The sequence below is a fragment of the Lepisma saccharinum genome, chromosome 15, assembly GCF_977018435.1.
Source record: "Lepisma saccharinum chromosome 15, izLepSacc3.1, whole genome shotgun sequence".
NCBI lineage: Eukaryota > Metazoa > Arthropoda > Insecta > Zygentoma > Lepismatidae > Lepisma > Lepisma saccharinum.
The window spans coordinates 3,718,757-3,742,897 of NC_139243.1; the positions used below are offsets into that span (position 1 = coordinate 3,718,757).

Here is a 24,141-nt window from a genome sequence, read left to right on the forward strand (position 1 = left end):
GTGAGTCAAGATTTGCCCGCCATATTGTGTGTAACGAAAGCGAATTAGCAACGAACAATAAATACTTGTAATGTGAAAAATACGCTTCTTTCAGTGAAAAAGCAAAATCCCACGTTCAAAAATGTTCAGCTATGCATAACAGGTAAGTACAAATGTAAATAATTAGGAAATAAACGATTGAAATGTGTTTTCACTATACCATACTGTTACCCACATTTTTATTTGGCTGGTGTACGTTTTCTTATTAATCCTCACACACACGTACATGCGCGCGCATAGTTCTCTTGTCAATTATTCCAATCAAATTTATCAAGTGTATTCTCCCTATCCACTCCACTCTAGAAAAATGTGGCGAAGGGGCTGGATGCCGTCACGTATTGAAAAACACACGTATTGAATTTGTGTAAAGATCTTGAGCAGGATTGCTCTGTCAGAACAATCGTATCTACAAGACACGAGAAATAATTAAAATTAAGAAGCAAAGTGTAAAATAGGGAACCACAAGGCACAAAGGATGAAGGCAACATAGACGTCCTCACATACAATACTGTGCTAAGTCCTCTAGTTGCAACAACGCAACTCCACATACAGGGGAAGCTTATACAGAGCATTCCCTAACATTCGCTACAAGACTCGGCGTCAAGCGGCCCGGCATCAGCGCTTGTCTTTCCCGGTGAACGGGTCCGCGACAGTCGCAAGCTACAGTCTGTTTTTCGCTCTCCCTGCCTTCACTCTCTTTTCCTTTCTGTTGACGTTGCAGACTGAGGCCAGTATAATCCTCCCTCGGAAGTTGTGTTGTGTCGTGTCCGTGCGTTGAAGATTGTGGCTTAATATGGCACCACAAAAGTTTACATTACAACAAGGATTTATCTTGTCGAGTGTTACTTCGGAAAGAGGAATTGTGGAGAAGTGCGACGACGTTTTGCAACGAAATTTCCTGATGTTCTCGTTCCACATAGGACCACTGTATTAAACCTCGTAAAATCTAAAAAATAAAGTATACAAAGACAATCCGCACACCATCCGTGAGTTAAAAGAGAGTATTGTACGAGAAATCGGGAGAATTACAGCAGACGAACTTGCACGTGTAAATGCCAATTTCCTTCGGAGATGCCAGGATTGTGTTGCAGCAGAGGGGCATCATTTTCAACACCTTCTGTAGTCAAGGTTAGTACACAATGTGAAAACTGTAATTTTAATAGCCGACTCTAGCGACTGTCGCGGACCTGTTCACCGGGAAAGACTAGCGCTGATACCGGGCCGCTTTCCGCCGAGTTTCGTAGCGAATGTCAGGGAATGCTCTGTATAAATGTTATAATACCGTTATGTACCATTAAAGAGTAGTAACAAATTTACTTCATACGGAAAAGGTCAAATCTAGTGAAATATGTAAAAATAATAATAATAATAACGAATCGGAACTGTCCGTTGCAATATCTGACGAGACGGAGCGGTAAGGTTCCAGATATTCACGATCCGGATCGCCGTTCTAACTATTTACTTATCTTACTTAGTAAACTAATATAAATCCAAAAACAGCAAAACTTCTTTAGAATAATTTGTGAGCCTTTGTAGTATCGACGATATTCATAAGGAAAATGTGCACAGAGCTAAGACAAGAATATGCTTTTCATATTTTCCTAAACGCTTATGTCTTGAATTTGTTCCGGTGAGCAATCGGGTGGGCAGAGGAACTTTTGGGTGGGAGCTTGTCCACCCTCGCCCACCCATCGCGCCGTCCCTGCCGCCCTTGATACGTAAGCTGCTCGTCTCGGCAATTGGACTGAAACCTCAGAATCAACCAGCAAAAAATTCCGATTACATCATTCAATCAATCGATCAATCAATCAATATTCAATTTCCCCAAACGCGCATGCTTCTAATTTCGTTAACTCCATGTTGAACCATATGATTTTCAACCCCACGGCTTCGATAGCTGATTCCGACGATGCCTGAAAGTAGTCCAATTAAGCCGGTTGAACGTCCTCTTGTGAGGAGCTGAAGTGAGGAGCTCGCCTTAATGGATTTCTCTCGTAAGGCATGAGCTCTATTTGATGGCGCAGTGTTGCTAGCTCCTTACTCGAAAAAATCACCAAGGTTTTTGGGGTAAGCTAACCTAAAGCAAGGAGCTGGCAACCTTTTTCTCGCAGTGTTGCCAGCTCCTCACTCGAAAAAATCACCAAGGTTTTTGGTTTAACCTAACCTAAAGCAAGGGGCTGGCAACTTTTTTCTCGCAGTGTTGGCAACACTACACCCGAAAGTAAAGCTTGGTGGGGCTTGTTTTGATGGTTTGCTCTTGTAAGGCATAAACCCCCCCCCTATTTTCGGACACAGTATTACCAACATCTTACTCGAAAAAATCACCAAGGTTTTTGGTCTAACCTAGCCTCAAGCAAGAAGCTGGCAACCTTGCTTGAGGCTTGTTTTACAGTGCATAAAGCAAGGTTGCCAACCTACTGGTACTTTTGCCATAGCCTTTTACAAAAAAGAGAGAGGAGAGAGAGAGGGAAGAGTTAAACAGCCGACAGCCTACCTACAGCTTTTTTTTTGTCTAACCTAACCTAAAGCAAGGGGCTGGCAACTTTGCTTGAGGTTTGCTTTACAGTGCATAAAGCAATTTTTGCCAACCTACATATACTAAACAAAGAGAGCCGGCACTGCTGTAAAAGAGAGAGATGGATGGATGGGAACACTACACGGGTTTAACGACATCAAATAAAAATCGCCTTAATGGTTTTTTCTTGTAAGGCATGATCTTTATTTTCTCGCAGTGCTGCCAACTCCTACCTACACTTTTTTTTTTAGTTGGCAAGGGCTAGAGAGAGAGAAAAACTTATAGCTGGGAACAGTAATGAGCGAATGTGCCATATCGTAATTTTCCAACTCCCGGGGGCCAATGTTTGTATATCGTGACCTTTGTAAACCTCTCTCTCTCGGGGGAACGATGTGCCGCGCACACACACACACACACACGCACACGCACGCGCGCGCGCGGGCCAAAATTTTTGAATTTACGGTTGGAAAAATGTTTTTCTATGACATGTTTTCGTTCGAGGCAAATTCGTAGGTAGATATTGTTAAATAAATATTAATATTGTAAATATATATATATACTTATTGTATTTAGTTTTTCGGTATCGAAAAGCGACTGTCATATTGTATTTGAAAAACATATTATGCTTTTGCCTGTGGATATCTAGAAAAACGACAATTTCGTTCCCTCTCTCTGTATATGCTATCAACGTTGACACAATGACACAAATTCAACAAATACGTAGTCAACCGTACATCTCTTTTTTTTCCTGACAATTTCGTTATCTGACTAGGACGGAAATGGGTTTTCCGGTGACAGAAAATACGTTGCTCCGTTTCTATACAAATAACCAGAAATCACCATATGCATTTCGCAACTATGCTTGGTGGTAGAGAAAAAATACAGTTCCGGTTTAAATCCAATTTCAATGAGCATCTATTGAAGATAGATTCAAAACAGTATTCAGCTGGCGAAATGAAAACACGAAGTAGCGTCCGCTCTCGTGGGTGCAGAGGCGAGGTCAAGAGCTATGAAATAAATAACCGGAACTGTATTTTTTCTCTGCCACCAAGCATAGTTGCGAAATAATGTGGCTGAAATGTAGGGGGGAGAATGTTCTAGAGAATTTGGTTCTTGGATTTCTATTGGTCCACGTTGCGTTGGCTAACATATCATTTTTGACGTTATTAGAAAACCGTATAAAACTTAAAGCGCTGGTGTATAAAGTTCTGTTTCATTTTCAACGTTAGTGAAGAGCATTTCCGCAGAATTTCTAAAAGTAAGTAACTTTGTTTCTTAGCTCGCATGAGTTGGTTTTGATTTATAAGTATGGCAATGCTTTTGCGGAAGAAAATATACTCACAAAACATGCAAAAAGAGAGAGAATATAGAAGGTGTTTCATGTCTCTCTCTGCTTTTATATATTTGAAGCATGCATCTTGGTAGCTGGAATATCTTTTTTCTTCCGTGTGCCGTTGTTGGTAGGTAGGAAATATGTGTGCGGGGCATATTTCAAAAAAAATAAATGTGTTAAATTGTTAGAGGAAGACATGAAAAATAGAGGAGAGTTGCGTGTTTTTGATATCTAGTGGAAGTACTGATTAATTGATTGAGTTGGCGTTTTTTTTTGTTTAAGTCCACTTTATGCACAGTAAGGCTAATCTGGACTGGACCTACAGTTTCAAGAACCACTTGTACGGGTATCGAACCCTTGATTACAAGACAACGACGTTATCGCTACATCATCGCAGAGGTTAGTGGAAGTACTGATTGATTTGATGTTTTAAGTCTATTTTATGCACAGTAAGGCTAATCGGAACTGGACCTACAGTTTCAAGAACCACTTATGTCCCCACCTGGTATCGAACCCTTCATTACAAGACAACAACGTTATCGCTACGTCATCGCAGAGGTTAGTGGAAGTACTGATTGATTTGATGTTTTAAGTCCACTTTATGTACAGTAAGGCTAATCGGGACTGGACCTATAGTTTCAAGAACCACTTTTACGGGTATCGAACCCTTGATTACAAGGCTATCGCTGTGCTAACGCAGAGGCTAGTGGAAGTACTGATTGATTTGATGTTTTAAGTCTATTTTATGCACAGTAAAACTAATCGGGACTGGACCTACAGTTTCAAGAAGCACTTGTACGGGTATCGAACCCTTGATTACAAGCCTACCGCTGCGCTATCGCTGTGCTAACGCAGAGGCTAGTGGAAGTACTGATTGATTTGATGTTTTAAGTCTATTTTATGCACAGTAAAACTAATCGGGACTGGACCTACAGTTTCAAGAACCACTTGTGCGGGTATCGAACCCTTGAATACAAGGCTATCGCTGTGCTAACGCAGAGGCTAGTGGAAGTACATAGTTATTCGAATCTTATTTATTTAAAATATTTAGTTTTTTTTTTATGCACGCTTATTGATTTTAAACCTAAAATTAAATAAAATCCGGCAATTATATCCAATTATACTTATGGCTACAACGAGCATTGAGATTTTTTTGCTACGTAAACAAAATGGCTGACATGCCAAATATGAACAGGCTATATAGATTTGAGAGAGAGATGGATAAAAAAAAGTTAATTAAAATTTAATTTCATGATTGCAACACGGAACTTAATGATTGATTTAGTTTATTTTATTTTACGTTTTGTACCTCTTGGCTAATTTGCGAAGATTGGGGGTGAGTGATGAAATGGACATTCACAAACAACCAAGCCCGACCAGGATTCGAACCCAGGACCCTTGGCGTCGCAGCGCAATGTGCTAACCACTCGGCCACAGGGTCGGGCAAGTGTTGGTATATACATAGATCAAAGTTACATGGTTCTAGGCCCCATAGGAGCCGAGAAAATCAATGTCTTGGAAAACGTCTTAAGACAAATATCTCAATCTTTAAGAAAGTCGACTTCCGGTATCTTAAGATGTTACTTCCGGTCTGTCAAGAAAATTTTCTTAAGACAAAAATCTTAAGACGTTTTCCAAGACATTGATTTTCTCGGCTCCTAATTGAGCTAGGATGATGATTTTAGGTTTGTTGGATAGGATTCGACGAGAACTATTCGACTAGCAAATAAAATCGATTCCACCCCCTCAAGTTTCGGAAATACAGACAATTTTTTATTTTTTTGAGAAACTTGATTTGCAGGCTTAGTTTTTGCCCTAATTCGAAAATTTTAATAGCATTCGATGCAGAATTAGAAGTACTCTACAACTTATTGGAGGGATGATGACTACTGCCTGCTGTTTTCGAGTTATTTTGGATTAAAATTTCAAGATGTAATTTCTAAGATGTTTTGTAATTCATCAACTATGGGTTGTAGGAAAACGATTCTTGCTCTATCTGCTATCGCTCGACGAATACTATAAACATAAATAATGCTTATGGTTTGATTTTTAAAATGGCGAGCGGAAAATAACTATGTTTTCTGAAATTATGATTTATACTTCATATGCCAAGAGGGCTGAGGGTTAGAAAAAAAAAAGATTGTTTGGTAGAATTATGCACACATAATATTTTTGTGTTTTCTATACACAAGCTTAATTATTTTTTTTCAATTATTTACAGGATTCATTAAGAAGCAAGAAGTAGCATAAATAACACACTCCCATTAAACCCAACACTATTGTGAATTATTGCACAGTATTTATTTTGTGGCACTCCACTATATATATATAATAACATACCCACAAATATTTTCAACAAGATGCAATCTGAGAAAAGTTGCCCTGTGTGCAAGATAACCATATCAAGCCAAAATTTTGCAAGACATTGTCGCACCTGCGCACCTGGTAAGCGTGTAACCGCTAAAAAATCATGTCCCAGGTGCGGTATACATATTACTATTAATAATTTAAAGAGGCATATAACATCATGCAAAGTTGTCGTCGGAACACCTGTTCCACAACCGTCGACCAGCTCGACCAAGAGGAAAGCGGAAGCCGACTCGCCACCATCCGCCAAACGTGTCAAGCCTGTGGCGAAAGCGAACCAGACTGCTTTCGAGCGGTTGTTAGAGGACTTTGTCCTCACTTCGGAGGGCTCATGCGACGTGCGTAGCTTTTTGGAGAACGTGCAAGCCAAAATCATTTCCATCCTCGGCGATGCACTGGCTACGTACTCCACCAAATTCTACGCATCGCTACGTTGCCAGTACAAGAAGCCGTCTGAAGAAATTTACAGCTTCTGCCACAACACCAAGGCGAAGACGCTGCATCTGGCGGATTTCGACAACCTCGAGGTCATCTACAACCAGTTTGCCGAGGAGCTGGTGACAAAACAAGAAGAACATGAAGCTAAAGGCTCGGGGGGTTCGCTGTGTGGCGAGCCTCACGAACTGTGCGTCAAATTTTGTAAGTTCGTGCCTCTCTCCGCCTCCAGCTACGTCCCCTTACCACCTACCATTGCGGCAAAAAAGGCCGTCCTGAACATTCAGAACAGTGACGCCAAGTGCTTCGTATGGTGTGTTCTGGCAGCGTTGCACCCAGTTGAGCCAAAAAATAATCCAAAACGTGTTGGCCACTACCTACCCTATGAGGCAGAGCTGGAAGTTGCCATGGCTGAGATCGACTACCCGGTGGCGCTTTCGGACATTCGAAAGTTTGAGGTTCGTGCACGGTTGGCCATCAACGTTTACGGTCTCACTGACGAAAATGCGGTGTACCCCATCCGGGTGAGCGACGTAGAGGACGATGGTGCGCAGGAAATTCACCTTCTGCTCATCAAGGACGAGACCCATCACCACTACACTCTTATCCGTTCCCTCTCCCGGTTGGTGTCGAGCCAAACAAGCAAACACGAACACCACATAGAAGTTTGTCGCAGGTGCTTGTCAACTTTTGACAATCAAAAACAGCAGGATTATCAGCACATCAAAGGTCCCAACATCGCTGTCGAGAAGCTCGCCAGCCACAAGATCTACTGCAATGCCAACGAGCCGGGTGTGGCAGTCTTGCCCAAACCTGGCACTGTGGAGCGTTTCCACATGCACGGTGCCATGGTGGAGCACCCCGCTATCATCATCGCGGATTTCGAAGCCTTCCTCAAACCCCTGTCCACTTGCGATCCTGATCCCGAAGTTTCCTCCACCACCCCTTACCAACTCCACGAGGCTTCGAGTTATGCATACGTTGTGGTGCGACGTGACCAGCATATCGCCCCCGAGCCCTACGTGTACCGTGGTCCCGACGCCGCCAAACACTTCCTCGAGAGGATGGTTGTCGAGGCCAACGAGATAGGGAAGGTACTGTTGGCCCCCAAGTCTATGCTCCCACTGTCTCCCGACGATCAGCGTAGACACGACGAGGCCATCGCTTGCCCTGTCTGCGTCAAGGAGTATACCGCCAACAACCGTAAAGTCCAACACCACGATCACTTTAACGGTAGGTATGTTGGTCCATGGTGCAACGGATGCAACCTCATGGCCCGGGACCCGCGCTTCATCCCTGTGTTTTTTCATAATGGCTCGGGATACGACTTCCACCACCTCGTCAAGCATCTTGGGTACGACGACATGCGAATCAACGTCCTGGCGCAGAACGAGGAGCGTTACATCAGCTTGAGCAAGTGGGTGCGAATCTCAGGATCACACTCTACCGTCGAGCTTCGCTTCCTCGACTCCCTGAGGTTCCTCCCGGCCAGCCTCGATGCTCTCGCAGGGAAGCTTAGCGACGAGCAAATGCTTATTACCTCCGGAAACTTTCCGAACTTGGACGCCGGCCTCTTCAAGCGTAAGGGTGTCTACCCCTACGAATACGTCACAGACCCTACCAAGTTCGCAGAGACGTCGCTACCTCCTCGAGCAAACTTCTATAGCAAGCTGCGAGGCTCGAACATCACCGACGAGGAATATCACCACGCCCAGTCCATGTGGCGCGAGCTGGGCTGTCGAACTCTCGGGGACTACCACGACGCCTACCTCAGACTTGATGTGACGCTCCTCGCCGACGTGTTCCAGACGTTCCGTGCAACTGCGAAGACCATCTACAAGCTGGACCCTGCATACTTCTACAGTCTCCCCGGACTGGCGTGGTCAGCCATGTTTCTGGTGACGAAGATCGAGCTGGAGCTTCTTTCGGACGTGGACATGGTGCTGTTTGTGGAACGTGCCGTGCGGGGTGGAATGGTCCAGGTATCGCAGCGACACTCGCACGCCAACAATCACCACATGGCCACCGGCTACGACCCCTCACAACCGTCCAGCTACATCATGTACACGGACGTCAATAACCTCTATGGACACTCCATGATGCAGCCACTCCCTTTTAGAGGGTTCGAGTGGGCTGACCCTTCCAACTTCGACGTCGAAAGCTTCGACGATTCGGAACATGGGTTCTTCGCCGAGGTGGACCTTGAGTTCTCCGAGAAGCTGCAGGATTTGTTCTACGATCTTCCCCCTGCACCCGAGTTCAAGTGTCCACCCGATTCCAACCAGAAGAAGCTCGTCATGGACTTCGAGTCCAAAGAGCGTTATGTCCTGCACTACCAAAACCTCCGGTGGTTGATGAAGCAAGGGGTTACCGTCCACGCAGTTCACCACATCCTCAAGTTCGAGCATTCTCCATGGTTGAAGCCATACATCGAGCTCAACACCGAACATCGCACAGTCGCCACTTCTGATTTTGATCGCGATTTCTTCAAGTTAATGAATAATGCGGTGTTTGGCAAAACTATGGAGAATGTACGGAATCGCATGGACATAAAATTGGTAACGAGGAAAGCACAATGTCGCAGGCTCGTAGCAAACCCATTATTTAAATCGAGGACCATTTATAATGAGCAGCTTGCTCTGGTGCATATGAGGAAGAGTGAGGTGAGGCTCGACAAGCCAATTTATGTTGGTGCCTCAGTATTAGACCTAAGCAAGCTGCACATGTTCGAGACGTACTACGGCATATTACGTCCACATTATAGCCACAACATCTCGCTTCTCTACACGGACACGGACAGCTTGGTGTACCACGTCCACTCAGCCGATGCATACAGGGATATAGTCACGGTACCAGCTTTGGTTAACCTTTTCGACACCTCGGGCTATCCCCAGCCGAACCAGTACGGCATCCTGCCCCGAAACAAAAAAGTGCCTGGCAAACTCAAAGACGAGAAGGACGGTGATGTAATTCTCGAGTTTGCAGGTCTTCGCGCCAAGGCCTATGCCATCAAAGCCGAGGGCAGCGTTACCAAGAAGGCCAAGGGTGTCGGCAGACAGGTGGTTCGGGAGCATCTCGCATTCGAGGACTTTGTCGATTGCCTCAAGACCAGGTCGTCGGTTCTAAGAGAAGAACAGCGCATCCAGAGCGTCGACCATGTGTTGACCACAAACAAAGTTAGAAAAATTGCGCTCGATCCCAACGACGACAAGAGGTGCGTCCTCGAGTGTGGTATTCACACATTGCCGTGGGGGCACTATCGCTTAGCAGAAGGCAAAACCTGCAACATATGTCCATCTTCAACAGAAGATTCATAAAAAACAAAACAAAACAAAAAAAACACTTTGACTGTCATTACAAGAAACTTTGACTGTATTCTTAAATAACCAGCATGCCTATGAATTTGTTCGGTTTCAAAAAACAGATCATTATGGAAACCATACCAGATCATGAAGTCTTACCTTCCGTGTTACCTAAACTCAACGGTCTGTTGATCATTCACCTCAACAGCATTTGGACGAAACTGAATGACGATGTGGGCAAGATGTTTTATGTTTTTAATAACAATTTACATTACTACGAAATTCCGATCGACGGGAAACTTCAAATCACCGTGAATCCGGAAAACGCAGGCGAAATCAAAATTTCTACGGGCAAGAACATTTTTCGAATCAAGCATGACAAGATGCTTTCTAACATTACGTACGATGTGTCCGCAGGAGATTATTTTTACGTGGAACTCCTCGGAGATTACGACAAACTTATTCCTCTCTTCGTAGAATTACGAATCGTCTATCCTATTATAAATAACCGTTAACCAAAAATGCCTAACGACATTTTCGGCAACACCAAGCGTGTGGACCACGCAGAAGAGATTCTCATGTTGGACATTCGAGTTAAGAAGTTGAGGACCGATTTGATCGCTTTGCAGGAAACCTTAAACAAAAGTTTAGAGTCGGAAATCGCTACGCTCCAAACGCAATGTCTCGACCCCATTCTGAAAATCGATTCCGAACTGAAAACGCTCATAAAAAATTATGTCGACGTACCTTCTTACGACAGCGTTCAAAATATACAGTTGAGCGCGGATTCGCTTCAAAATGATTTGGCCAAATTACAGCAATTTCAATCGAAAAATGAAGATTTGGAAAAATTGAAACTCGAAATCGAAGAACGAACTTCCGCAATAGAAAAGAATTTCTCTGAACTTCAAACCGTCGTGAACGATATAGACGCAGAACGCTTGCATGTCGTCGTTTCCAAATTACAAGAAGAATTCACCAGCACGTTGGAAGAAATCAAGTCCAAGTTACAGACTTTGGAAGATACCATGACGAACCTACCATCGTCGGACGAACTGCAGGTCATCGGTAAAAGCGTCGCGAACATAAAAATTCAATTGGAGGCCTATCAAGATTTCGAACACATTCAAACCACCATCGCTACGCTTCAGGCGTCCTTGGAATTGATCAACGAAGAAATTAAAAATATTCACGCCGAAGCGAGAGCGTTGACGAGCATTCAAGACACGTTGAGCACGGTTCAGCAGAAGATCGAATATTTAGAAAATTTGAACGTCGAATCCAATCTCACTCATTTTCATCACGTACTGGACAACATACAGGGTGACTTGGAATCGTTACGAACGAGCGTGCCTTCGAGCGAAGATTTGGAAAAATTGAAAACGGCGGTGACGGCACTATCCGAATCGAGCGACATCAAAAGTTCGTTGAGCGATCTCGAGAGTAGGTTGGCCAATCTCCCCACCTCCAAAGAATTACACGCTTTGAAAAGGAACATATCACGTATGCTGAAACGACTAGAAACGGAAACGGCGAACGTGGAACATATTGGAGACGAACTTGCTTCGCTGGTGTCGACGCTGCCCACTTCGCAGAGCGTCGCCGACCTTCACACGCAGTTTACAGAGATGCGAAGGATCGTGAACGATCTTACCGAGAAGAGCTCGAAATTGAATCAAGTCGAGAACCTTCAGAACATCGTCGTCAACATCAGAGATCAAGTCGGAGTGCTGGAATCCACGCAGGAATCGACGCTGGCCTCTTTCGGTGCCAAGTTGCAAGAACTCAACGAAAACTACAAGCAGTTGAACGTGGAAGTGAAAATCAAACCGTCGTTTTCTACCGTAACGGATACCATAGTCGAGCATTTGCTCCCCATCGAAAATAAACTCGGACAAGTTCACAGTAATCTGCTCGGCGTCGACACTAAATTCGCTAAACTGCATTTTCTGCAAGCCATCGAAATCAACAGCGTACCCAATCAACAGAGAATCTCCACGTTCGTCGAAGGTAACAAACTGTACATGTTACATCCTTATCATCCGTACTACAAGTTTCTCCTCGATGGCACGATTCAGATAAACGAATTTTCGTACTGGTCTCACGGTAGAAAAGCTAGCGTTCCTACCATGACTTTAATATCGAATCGTGGTGTCCAGAAAGCAGGAAACATTCCTCTGGCACGTTGGAACGAAACGCGCAACATATATGAAATACACGAAGACGAAGATCTTACCGTTTTCGACGTGAGTGCCGGCGATAAGCTGATCATTCAAAACACGAGCGAAGTGCCACCCTCTTTGAATCCCATCACGCTTGTGCTTCTCTTGAAACGTAATCTCTAAAAAAATGTCTAGGCAAGCCATCGTCGAAGAATTGCATAAACCTGCACGCCGTAACTACGAACGTTTGGCTGTGGTAACCAAGGGCATCGACGACCTCTGGCAAAGTGACCTCGTGGAGATGAGTAGCGGCAATTTGAAAAACGTACATAAATTGAACAAGGGCAACAAGTACCTTCTCACCGTCATAGACACGTTTTCGAAATTCGCATGGGCTCTACCTTTGAAGGCGAAAACGGGAACGTGCGTCACGGAAGCATTCAAATTAATTTTTCACGAAAGCGGTGGCAGACGACCACGGTTTCTGCAAACGGACAACGGTAAAGAATTTTACAACGCCGTATTCCAAAAGTTTATTCAAAAACACAAGATTCGACATTATTCGAGCTTCAGTCACATCAAAGCCAGCATCGTGGAAAGATTTAATCGAACCTTGAAAACACACATGTGGAAACGATTCACGCTTCGGGGAAATTACAAATGGGTCGACATCCTGCCGGAACTCGTCGACACCTATAATGATACGGTACACAGAACGATAGGCATGAAGCCAGCCGACGTTACCAAGTCTGACGAGCAGCGTTTAATTTCTACAGTTTACTGTCCAAAGTACACACCCACGACAAAAAAAGCTAAATACAAAATTGGAGACCAGGTGAGGATCAGCAAATTCAAACGCACCTTCGAGAAGGGATTCACAAAAAATTGGAGCACGGAACTTTTTACGGTGGTTCGAGTTCTACCCGGAAACCGACACACGTATATAATAAAAGATAGTAGCGGCGAAATTTTGAAAGGAAGATTTTACGAAGAGGAACTCTCTAAAACGAAACACCCCGACACGTACCTCATCGAGAAAGTATTGCGTAGGAAAGGTGACAAACTGTTTGTCAAATGGCTGGGACTTCCGGAAAAGAGTTGGATCGACGCGAACGAAGTGATCTTGTGAGTATGTGGAACGTGGTGAAGCGTCTACCGGATCCAGAAAGTCAAACGAGAAAAAAAAAGAACGGTGAGTTGCTTCCCGACAGCATCCGCTGTCTGATCGTAGGTCCTTCGGGGTGTGGGAAAACGACACTGCTCGTGGACAATTTTCTCCTCGCACCGAATTGGTTAGATTGGAAGAACAGGCACCTGTACGTGTTCTCGAAAATTTGGAGCAATCCAAATACCAGCAACTGATGAAACTGTACGATGGTCTGGACATTGCAACGTTTGCCTCGGAAATAAAACCACTCGACGATTGTCGTGAAAATTCAGTTGTTGTGTTCGACGACGCCATCCTGGAAAATCAAAATGAAATTCGGAACTTTTTCACGCAAGGTCGTCACAAAGGAATGGATTGCTTTTACCTAGCTCAAACGTTTTCCAAAATTCCAAAACAGTTAGTGCGCGACAACGCCAATTTCATATGTTTGTTTCGTCAAGATCACACCAACCTCAAGCATGCGTACGATGACTACGTAGGCGGAGACATGAACTACAATCAATTTTCGGAAGGCTGCTGCTCTACTTGCTGGAACGGTGACGATTTCGGATTTGTGACGATCGACATGACGAGAAAACCCAACGATGGAAAATACAGAAACAAAATCAACGACTTTCTAAACGTTGCAACGTTGTGAGAAACGACGTATATAAATAACGTCATGACGAAACGAAAAATCGAAGACGAAAATCTCAAGCTTCGCGATTACCTCGCGAAACGCTTCAAAGGTTGGAAATCCGAGAATCGCGGATTCTACGAAGAGAAGAAACGTCAGGATCAACCCGTGATCGATGCCATCAGCAGTCTAGGTAAAGAAATTAAAAGTGTCACGGAACAAAATAAAAATTTGATTAATGAACTCGTACCGCTCGCAGCTAAAAGTTACGCCGTACCCACGCCCATTTCGAGCATTCCTTCGACGCCGTTCGAACTGAAGGATGCACCGGCACGACGTCGAGCCATAGGTAGCACGTCGTCTTCGGATAAAATCGAGTTGGGACCTTTGGCACGAGACTACCTAAGCACGGGGAAATTCGACAAGGATGAAGTGTTCGGATTGTATCCCAGCATGGAAACCAGCGAAGGCGGCGGTGTGATGTGGAAGATTGGGAAATCGAAGGTGACCTTCGAAGGCAACGACATTAAAGTCAATTTAGGCGACAAGGATAGTTGGACCAGGTATCCGGGTACGGTGGGACTGTGGGAACTCGTCGCCAAAAAGCAGCCGAAAGATTACACCGACGAAGATTACCAAAGTTACAAGGAAATTCTGATCATGACGGATGCCTTGTACCAGAACAACGACGCCTCGCAGAATAGGGTGAAATCGAGCAGCGGCGAGAAGTACAGGAATCTCATCAAACCGATTTGGAACCAGGTCAAAACAGGCAGCGGCGTCAAACGGTACAACACGTTACCCAAAGAATTCGTTTGGGTGGACGACGTGAGAAAGCTCGTGGACCGATTGTTGGTGATAGCCGGCGAAGAGAATGCAGGCAACCGTAATTTCTACAACGAGAAGGTTGGCATCGTGGACATGATCAGCACGAAACTTTCCAACTTCATCGTGAACGACGACAAGGCCATAGGTTATCAAAATCATCAACACGCTGCCTCCGAAATTTTGGAACGTGGCCGAAGGAAAGGGACTCGTGAACGACATCATCAACAAGTTACCTTTCGAGATGCATCTACCTGGCTACCAGTACTGCGGACCGGGTACCAAACTCGAGAAAAGATTGGAGAGAGGAGACAAGGGTGTGAATCCGTTGGACGCGGCATGCAAAAATCACGACATCGCTTACAACACCACGCAGACGGATCTGGACGCACGTCACGAAGCAGACAGAAAGTTAGAGCACGCAGCTTTCGAAAGGTTCGTGAGCAGAGACGCATCGCTGGGTGAACGGGTCGCCGCACTAGGCACCACCATCGCCATGAACACGAAACAAAAATTGGGGTGGGGTATATAAATAACATACCGTAAAAAATAATAATAATAACAACATGTCTCGTATAACTGATTTGCAACCCGAGCTACTATCTAAAATATTCAAAAAAGTAGTAAACAGAGATGTTAATAAACTTGTAATCGTAGCAAGAACAACGCCAGAATTTCGCATCCCTTGTGAAATGGTTCTCAAGGACCATCTTCGGGAGATCAGCGGCCTGAGGTGCGGTGATCTCAACATTCTGCTTTCGGCTGCAGGGGAAAAATTGAACGAGAGGTTGGACGAACTGTACGAGGCGATGCAGGGAAGAAGACGGTACACAGTAGATTGGTACAAGTCTGAGCAGGAGAGGAAAGATATTATTACGCACATCATCGCATTTTCGGAAGCACGAACTTTCTTCCTCTGTTAAAAAAAATAATAATATATATACGATACAAATCGCGAAAAAAAAAACTTGATATATAAATAACACACATCGTGAAAAAAAAATCTTCAGTATATATAAATAACCCACATCGTGAAAAAACAATTAAATTTCTCTCTAACACTCTGAAATTTTTTTTGATATGACGACTGAAAAAATAAGTGATCTCCAAGCATTAAAACAAATGCTAAATTTGTCAGTCGAGTATGTAAAAATTCAGGAATTGGAAGTCGACAAACCTTACACGATAACTTCCGGTTCAATCGTTTCTACCCAGTATGGTCCCAAGGTGTGTCTGTTGCTCAACGGACAATACAGTCTATTTTTACCAGATCGATACGCTAACATGTTATCCGACGAGAAGCTATCTATTTTAATCGAGAACAAAACTCGCTACGTGTACAAGAGGACAAAGGAACTTCTTGGCAAGAAAACGAAGCACGTAATAGAATTTGTGTAACGACTGCGAGGCCTTGAAAATATATAAATAACATACCGTAAAAAAAACTACACAAGAAAAAATCTCAGAATATATATATAAATAACATACCGTGAAAATAACACATAGAGCATCAACATGAAGCCCAAGGGTGTCGTGTACCAGATACCATACTCCAATCTTAAAAATCTAGGTGCCCTCGATGGGTTACTCACCAAGAAACAACGCGAGAAGAAACGTTCTTGCTTGTCGAAAGGACACGGAATGAAATTACTGCTCAGCACACCTCAATTGAAAAGATTGCAGCGTTCGCGGAAACAGCAAAAGATCGGAGGTTTCATATTCAGCATCCCGGCCATCCTAGCAGCATTGGGGGCTGTTGGAAGTTTGGCTGGCGGAAGTGCCGCCATCGCGAAAACCGTCATCGACTCGAAGAAGAACAAGGCCGAGTTGGAAGAACAGAAACGTCACAACCTGGCCATGGAGAAGAAAAAAGGAAAGGGCGTGATGAGAAAGTTTAAAAAAAAGAAACAACAGCACTCACCAACCGAGACATTGAATCTCTGATCGAACCGTTACGAATCAAGCACTTCAGAGGAGTTTTCATGTCCGACTCGTTACCTTCAACCGTCAAAAGAAGAGAATGCGGAGTAGTCAACTTGGACGGTCAAGAAAATCCAGGCACGCATTGGATATGTTACCACAAAAATGATGATAAAGCATTCGTTTTCGATTCTTTCGGAGGTGTTCCACCTACAAATTTAATTCATTATCTGAAAACGAGCAAAACCTCTATATACTACAACGACGAACGCATTCAAGATTTCGGAGACGTGAACTGCGGTCATCTCTGCCTCTCCATGCTCGCGTTTCTCTCTAAAATAAATAACCCTACGGTCGAAGATTTCCAGAAAGCATTGTGGAGCCTCAAACAGCATCACTAGGATGGGCGTGTTCCATCTCACGAGCGAATCTTCAATCTTGAAACTCACGCTGCACGACGACATCGTCTATCCTAAATCCGTGGCTCTGCGTGCATTCTACAGCATGTACCTCATACCCAATGTTACGCAGCACAACAACAAAATTAGCGTCGGAAGCGAACACATCGTCGTCACGCCAGGACAATACAATCTTTCCACTTTGCAAGCTCAGTTACCCAAAGGCACATACCTTTCTCAAAATTCGGTCACGCACAGAGTGGAAATCCTATCCGCGACGGAGACCGTGGACCTGGGCACCATGGGAGAACTTTTAGGTTTCGAGAACGACACCAAACTCGAAGCTGGCATCAAGCACGTAGCAACCAACATTCCTAAATTCTTGGCCATAGAGACTCTGAACGTACACTGTAACGTGGCCGAAGGTATGATCACGAAATCTTCGGACGGATTGTTAGGAAGTCACAAGCAGACGGGAATCATAGCCACTTTCAAACCAAGTTCCGAGTTCATGGAACCGATTATCTACACGCCCTCTTCGCCGATCTATTTTCCAGTATGTCGCAACCGCATAGACGACATAGAGTTGGTGGTGACGAACGAGAAAGGAGACGTGGTGGATTTCGCAGGTGCCACTACGACGGCCATCGTGGAGATCAACGTATAATAAATAACCATACATGTAAAATGGAGCAAATCGAAAGTTACGAATTGCAATCTTTCCCTCCCAACCGTCGCACGTTCGCCAATCTCAACGAAGCGAACAGGGAGATCGAATACGATGTGGACGTAGGCGATGGGTTCGTTCATCCTCACAGAGCGGACCTCTACCTTCAATTCGACGTGGTGAAGAAGGAAAGCGGAGACGCGTTTCCTGCAGCAGCAAACTTGATACTCGTGGACAACTTCGTGCCTCACCTGTTCTCGCAGGTGGAGGTGAGGAAACACAACACCGTCATCGACAGAATAGATTATCCAGGCATCACGTCGACGGCGGTGGGAACGTTGAAATTATCCAAAATGGACGCAGCGTACTACCAGGCCGGGGGATTCGAAGCCGGGACCAAAATATCGACGAGAAGTCACACGGTGCTCTTTCCCATGCGTCTGCTGCCTGGTTTCTTCTCGGACTACAAGGAGATCATGTGGAAGGGAGGACTGAGGGTCACGTTTCGAAGAGCGGCCAACGACAACGACGCACTGATGCGATACGCTACTTTGGGTCCGGACGGCACCACGCCGATAGCCAACACTTTACCCGAAGCGGCGAAATGCGTCATCCGGAGCATGGAATTGAGAATGCCGGTGGTGGAATACGAAACGAACTACGCCCTCAAGTACAAAGCGGAGATCTTGAAAAGTCCGCAGGTGCCGATTCAATTTCACGGTTACCAGTGCGTGCAGAAAATGGCGTCGGGAAGTCACATGGAATTCGACGTGACGACGCAGTTCAACAACATACAGTTCGACATGCCAGATTTCGTCGTAGTGCTCTTTCAGACCGGGAGGGACAAGAATCAGGAAAAAGATTCCAGCAAGTTCGACGACTGCAAGATCAAGAACGTTTATCTGAAGAATGGACGCAACGAAGTGTTCCCGCGCGAGAATTACAACCTCGACGTGACCAAAAACGATTACCTCAAACTTTACGAAGCGTTCTGGGCTTACAAACGCGTGACCGAGGGAAGCGTGGACATGTACTACACGCCCAGCGAGTTCAAAGCACGGAGACCCATGACCGTCATCAACACATCTAAGAGAAAGAAGGTTGTGGTCAACGATCGAACCAACATCAAGGTCGTCTGCGAGTTCCACGATGCCTTGCCCGAGGATACCCTATGCAGTGTCATCCTGATTGCAGAGAAGTCCTTCGCCTACGACGTGAAGAACGAGAGGGTCACAGAGCAGTTTTAACAAGTTTTTTAACATCTTTTCTTGCACAATAAGAAATTTTCTGCACTAGCACAATCAGTTACAATGGCACAATACGAATTTCACTAGTTCAGATCAGTTACAAATGTCAATTTCATTAGTTATCAGTTACAATATCTTTTTTTGCACTATAGCACAAGAGACAATCAGAAAATTTGCACAAAAAAATTTGTTGTTGTTTTTTACACGTGAAAATTAACAATAAAATTTCTTTTTTTGTCGTTTCAGATGCTGTCGAAACATCAAAAACACATACACACACACTAGAAAAAAGCATGCAACTTTATTTGTAACACACACATATTCTCCATCTTCATCAAGAAAATATTATAATAAACATAATTATTTTTATCTATATCTCACAATAAAACTCTATATCCAAAAATATCACAACATCAAATAACACTAGAGTCGTTAGTACACGTTGCATGCATTACGGAGGTCCTCTGTAGGGTTTCATGGAAGTTTGGGGGGAAAAAAAAAACACGTGAAACTCTACAGAGGTGCGGTAATCTATAACCGCAGCCATTAGAAAACTTTTACATTTTTGGTTGGGCACCACGCACCCTGGCGAGGTTATAGGGGCCAGGCCTCCTAAAAAAAAACAATTATTATTTTGTTTGTTTGTTTGTGTTACAATACATATGCACGCGCGCGCGCGTGCGTGTGCGTGTGTGTGTGTGTGTGCGCGGCACATCGTTCCCCCGAGAGAGAGAGGTTTACAAAGGTCACGATATACAAACATTGGCCCCCGGGAGTTGGAAAATTACGATATGGCACATTCGCTCATTACTGTTCCCAGCTATAAGTTTTTCTCTCTCTCTAGCCCTTGCCAACTAAAAAAAAAAAGTGTAGGTAGGAGTTGGCAGCACTGCGAGAAAATAAAGATCATGCCTTACAAGAAAAAACCATTAAGGCGATTTTTATTTGATGACGTTAAACCCGTGTAGTGTTCCCATCCATCCATCTCTCTCTTTTACAGCAGTGCCGGCTCTCTTTGTTTAGTATATGTAGGTTGGCAAAAATTGCTTTATGCACTGTAAAGCAAACCTCAAGCAAAGTTGCCAGCCCCTTGCTTTAGGTTAGGTTAGACAAAAAAAAAGCTGTAGGTAGGCTGTCGGCTGTTTAACTCTTCCCTCTCTCTCTCCTCTCTCTTTTTTGTAAAAGGCTATGGCAAAAGTACCAGTAGGTTGGCAACCTTGCTTTATGCACTGTAAAACAAGCCTCAAGCAAGGTTGCCAGCTTCTTGCTTGAGGCTAGGTTAGACCAAAAACCTTGGTGATTTTTTCGAGTAAGATGTTGGTAATACTGTGTCCGAAAATAGGGGGGGGGGGTTTATGCCTTACAAGAGCAAACCATCAAAACAAGCCCCACCAAGCTTTACTTTCGGGTGTAGTGTTGCCAACACTGCGAGAAAAAAGTTGCCAGCCCCTTGCTTTAGGTTAGGTTAAACCAAAAACCTTGGTGATTTTTTCGAGTGAGGAGCTGGCAACACTGCGAGAAAAAGGTTGCCAGCTCCTTGCTTTAGGTTAGCTTACCCCAAAAACCTTGGTGATTTTTTCGAGTAAGGAGCTAGCAACACTGCGCCATCAAATAGAGCTCATGCCTTACGAGAGAAATCCATTAAGGCGAGCTCCTCACTTCAGCTCCTCACAAGAGGACGTTCAACCGGCTTAATTGGACTACTCCTGAAATTGTACAGTCGGAAGCAAAAGTGTTTGTATTTAATAGAGGTTATGACAATTACTTCTACTGCTAATGTTTGACATATAGTCAGTGTACCTCTAGGCGCACAATTGACTAATAATTTATTTCTCAACACGGTTGAAAATAAGTGGTCTTTTGGCTTTATTCTACCCTATAAAAACTTTTGTTTATGACTGTACCCGACTGATAAAATCAATCTTTTACCCCCCCTGCCTCCTCCTCAATCCATTTTACTGGGAAGGATGACTAGATTTACCGAGAAAAAGTTTATTTTCTTTTGTTAGAGAATATCGCAACTTAATGTAAAAATAAAGGTTTAATTTTCATAAAAGTCCCGATGAATTAACCACAAGAGACAAAGTTCATAATAGACACTTCAAGAAGTGAATGTACCATCTCGACATTTCGTTGAGGAAAAATCACTGGAAAACTTCACCCAGAATGATCAATTCAAAGTTTCGAACCTGTTACCTTCCGAATGTGAGGGCTTCTCCCGCAAAGCTACCGTATCAAATTAATCGATTCGAGAATGTGCTTCAAGCAGTTCCGAACACAACCGCTAGAGTACACTAGTTATCGTTTTGCTAGTGCCACATGGTGGCAAAAACGGGAACTACATCAATTCTAGTTTAGATGTCTTCGTTGAAAAAAAAACCACTAATAGTTCAATCAAATAAATGTTCTTGCAAATGATTATTTGGTAAAATACACATTGAAAACTATATGTTGCTCACATATTCCACGACTTCCGATTTTCTTGGTCATTAATTGAATTAGGTATATTTTATTTTTAGAGACGAAACTCGAATTGATGAAAAAACACTCACAAGAACAAAAATGTATCTGTAGAGTAACAGGGAATATCAACGGAAGTTAACTACATGTATAGTAACAATAATTTTTGAGCAAATATAAATTAATATTTTATATAGAAATTTAGAAAGAATCATATTTCCAAATTTATTATGTAACTTAAAGTTACAATATTTTTCTTGCAGAGAGCTGGTGATCCAGCAAGTGGGCTACTTCCTCAGAGACATCTGTCCGTCGCTGGCGGAAGGAGGAACAACTCTGTCCGCCATATTTGACATGGTCTGGCCCTTAGTTCCGTTAACTTTCGCAAATATCCTGAGATTCCAGAACCTGGTGTTTCAGTTCACGGTGAAACAGGACTCAGAATATTCTGCAGGTCTCTCTCTCAAAGGTAAGAACTGATGAATTTTTATCTACTTCGCTTCTTACTTATGCATGCATGAGCCGAAGCAATCTTCCTCTCGCATCGGTTAAGCAGTGGCAGACAGTTGCGCGCGCACCTCAAGGTCACGGGCCGTGTGCGAGTATTTCTTCTACAACCGAAGCTAGCATCGGACAGGGAGTTCGAGAGTGTATGAGTGTGTTTCATCTCGTATTGTTGTCGGTTTTCCTCAGTTTACGGGTTTGGTTTGCCGATATATGAAAATATGTGAAGGTATCAGTTAGTATCTAGTAATGTAGAACAATGTGTACTATAAAAGAGCTTTTGTCCAAGCAGTTTTCTGCCCGTTCTTTCTAAGAAAAAAATGAGATAATTAAAAATGGACGGCCAACACCAGGATTGCCGAACTTGGTTCAAAAGACCAGTAAATTCACTACATTTTCAGTGTAATATTTATGTATACCAAATGTGACTGGTTTGCCGGTAGCGCTGAGCTAAATGCGGTGCTTTGCTGGTATTGTCTGTTGTTTGGAAAGGATAGAAATACTTCTAGGACCAAAACTGGGTACATGAATTTGGGAAATTTAGTGAAGTCAATAGCCGAGCACGGACTGTCTGTTAACCATCTACAATCGTCTGTAGCTATAGCTGCTTTTGGGGAGAACAGAATAGAAACTGCGCTTCATGACCAGCGTAGAAATGAAATGAACTAGTACCAGCTGTGATTTTTATCAAGGCAAGCTTTTCCCTTGATTTGCTATTGTTTACTTAAAAATTATATATTCAGTGCTTCGACTATCTAAATGGTCACCGCACGCCACTGGAATTGATTCCCACAGAGAGTACCCGATTTGACACCCCAGGCTTCAATCTGTGTTGGTACCTCAATGGAAAACTGTACGCTACGCGCCCTTGGACAATGAATCACTTGGAGGCCAGTATTGACAACAGCATACTCCAACGAAAGGCCAGGAATATGAAACGACATTTCCAGAGGAGGGGGGGGAGGGGAGGACAGTTTCAGCGTGTACTGTAACGGTTATAGACTCCCATATCTATGCTACATTTCAGATGTAATAATTTGTTGCCAGGGTTGTAAAAGGTCCAGGGACCTAAAAATTCTAATGGGTTCTATTGGGTTCCGCTGCAGGACCGGAATTTTTTTCTCGCACAATTTAAATTCGGTCCAAGTTGCGTATTGTTTCATTGAAGAAAGGTTCCTGGACCGTATTTAAATTGTTCCTGAAAAAAGGTTCCTGGACCGAATTGAAATACCTTCCAAAGCTGCTTTACGGTCCAGAACCGATTTACGCTTCCTGATTTTCTCTCCTGGACCGGAATTGAATTCGTATAAAATTCCTGGGCCTTTAACAACCCTGCTTGTTGCTAGCTTTATCCTTGTTCACATGCTCAGATAATGAAATGTGTCAGTTTTTTATGAATCACCCTGTATAAGCATAAAAGTCCACAGCATCGTGCTAATGCAACCCTCCTTGTTCGCAGGTGAGATATACTTCGTTCCCGAAATGGACGCCTTGGTGTTAGTCGGGACTCCTATGGTTCGAAGCCTGAAGGAGATGACGCAGAAGTCCCTCAGGCTGTCCGACATTCCTCTGTACGACTCGACTCGTGAGCTCATTCTCCTCAAGCACCAGAGAAGCACAGAGTTCGATCTAATGTAAGTCTCCTGCGTTTCCCACTCTGCCCCGGGGATCTAAGGAGCAAGCGAACGAAAACAAGTGTCCACTCAAGTGGTGAATCGAGAGGGCTCGACCAATGATCGTTTGAAAGGGGGAAGTGAGTGCATGGAGGGGGAAAACACGGCTGCAGCTACCAGTCCTGTTGCACTGCTTTTTCCCCTTCTCTGATTGATTGATTGATTTAGTTTATTTTACTTCGCGTTTTGTGCCTCTTGGCTAATTTGCGAAGATGGGGATGAGTGATGAAATGATGAAATTGATGAATGGACATTCACAAACAACCAAGCCCGACCGGGATTCGAACCCGGGACCCTTGGCGTCTCAGCGCGATGTACTAACCATTCGGCCACAGGGTCGGGCTCCCCTTCTCTGACGTTATATACGACCTTTCTCTACATATTCCCGAGACAGAGTTTAGGCTTTCTTTTGTTTACTGTGCGGAAGCTGTGGCTTAGTAAGAGTAAAAGCATTTCATCCTTGCATTTATGCAACCCGGTATATTTAAACAGCCCTCGTATATGACAGAG

The 24,141-nt window shown here is 44.0% G+C and overlaps 1 protein-coding gene across 1 annotated transcript in view; it reads left to right on the forward strand.

Annotated features, from left to right (window-relative positions):
* LOC145999733 (guanylate cyclase soluble subunit beta-1-like) overlaps nt 1-24,141 on the forward strand; it is a 192,772-nt gene that overhangs the window by 136,271 nt on the left and 32,360 nt on the right. Inside the window, exons 8-9 of the mRNA XM_083137012.1 lie at nt 21,718-21,923; nt 23,418-23,592. Coding sequence (XP_082993138.1) covers nt 21,718-21,923; nt 23,418-23,592 — 381 coding nt within the window. The remainder of the gene's footprint in view (nt 1-21,717; nt 21,924-23,417; nt 23,593-24,141) is intronic.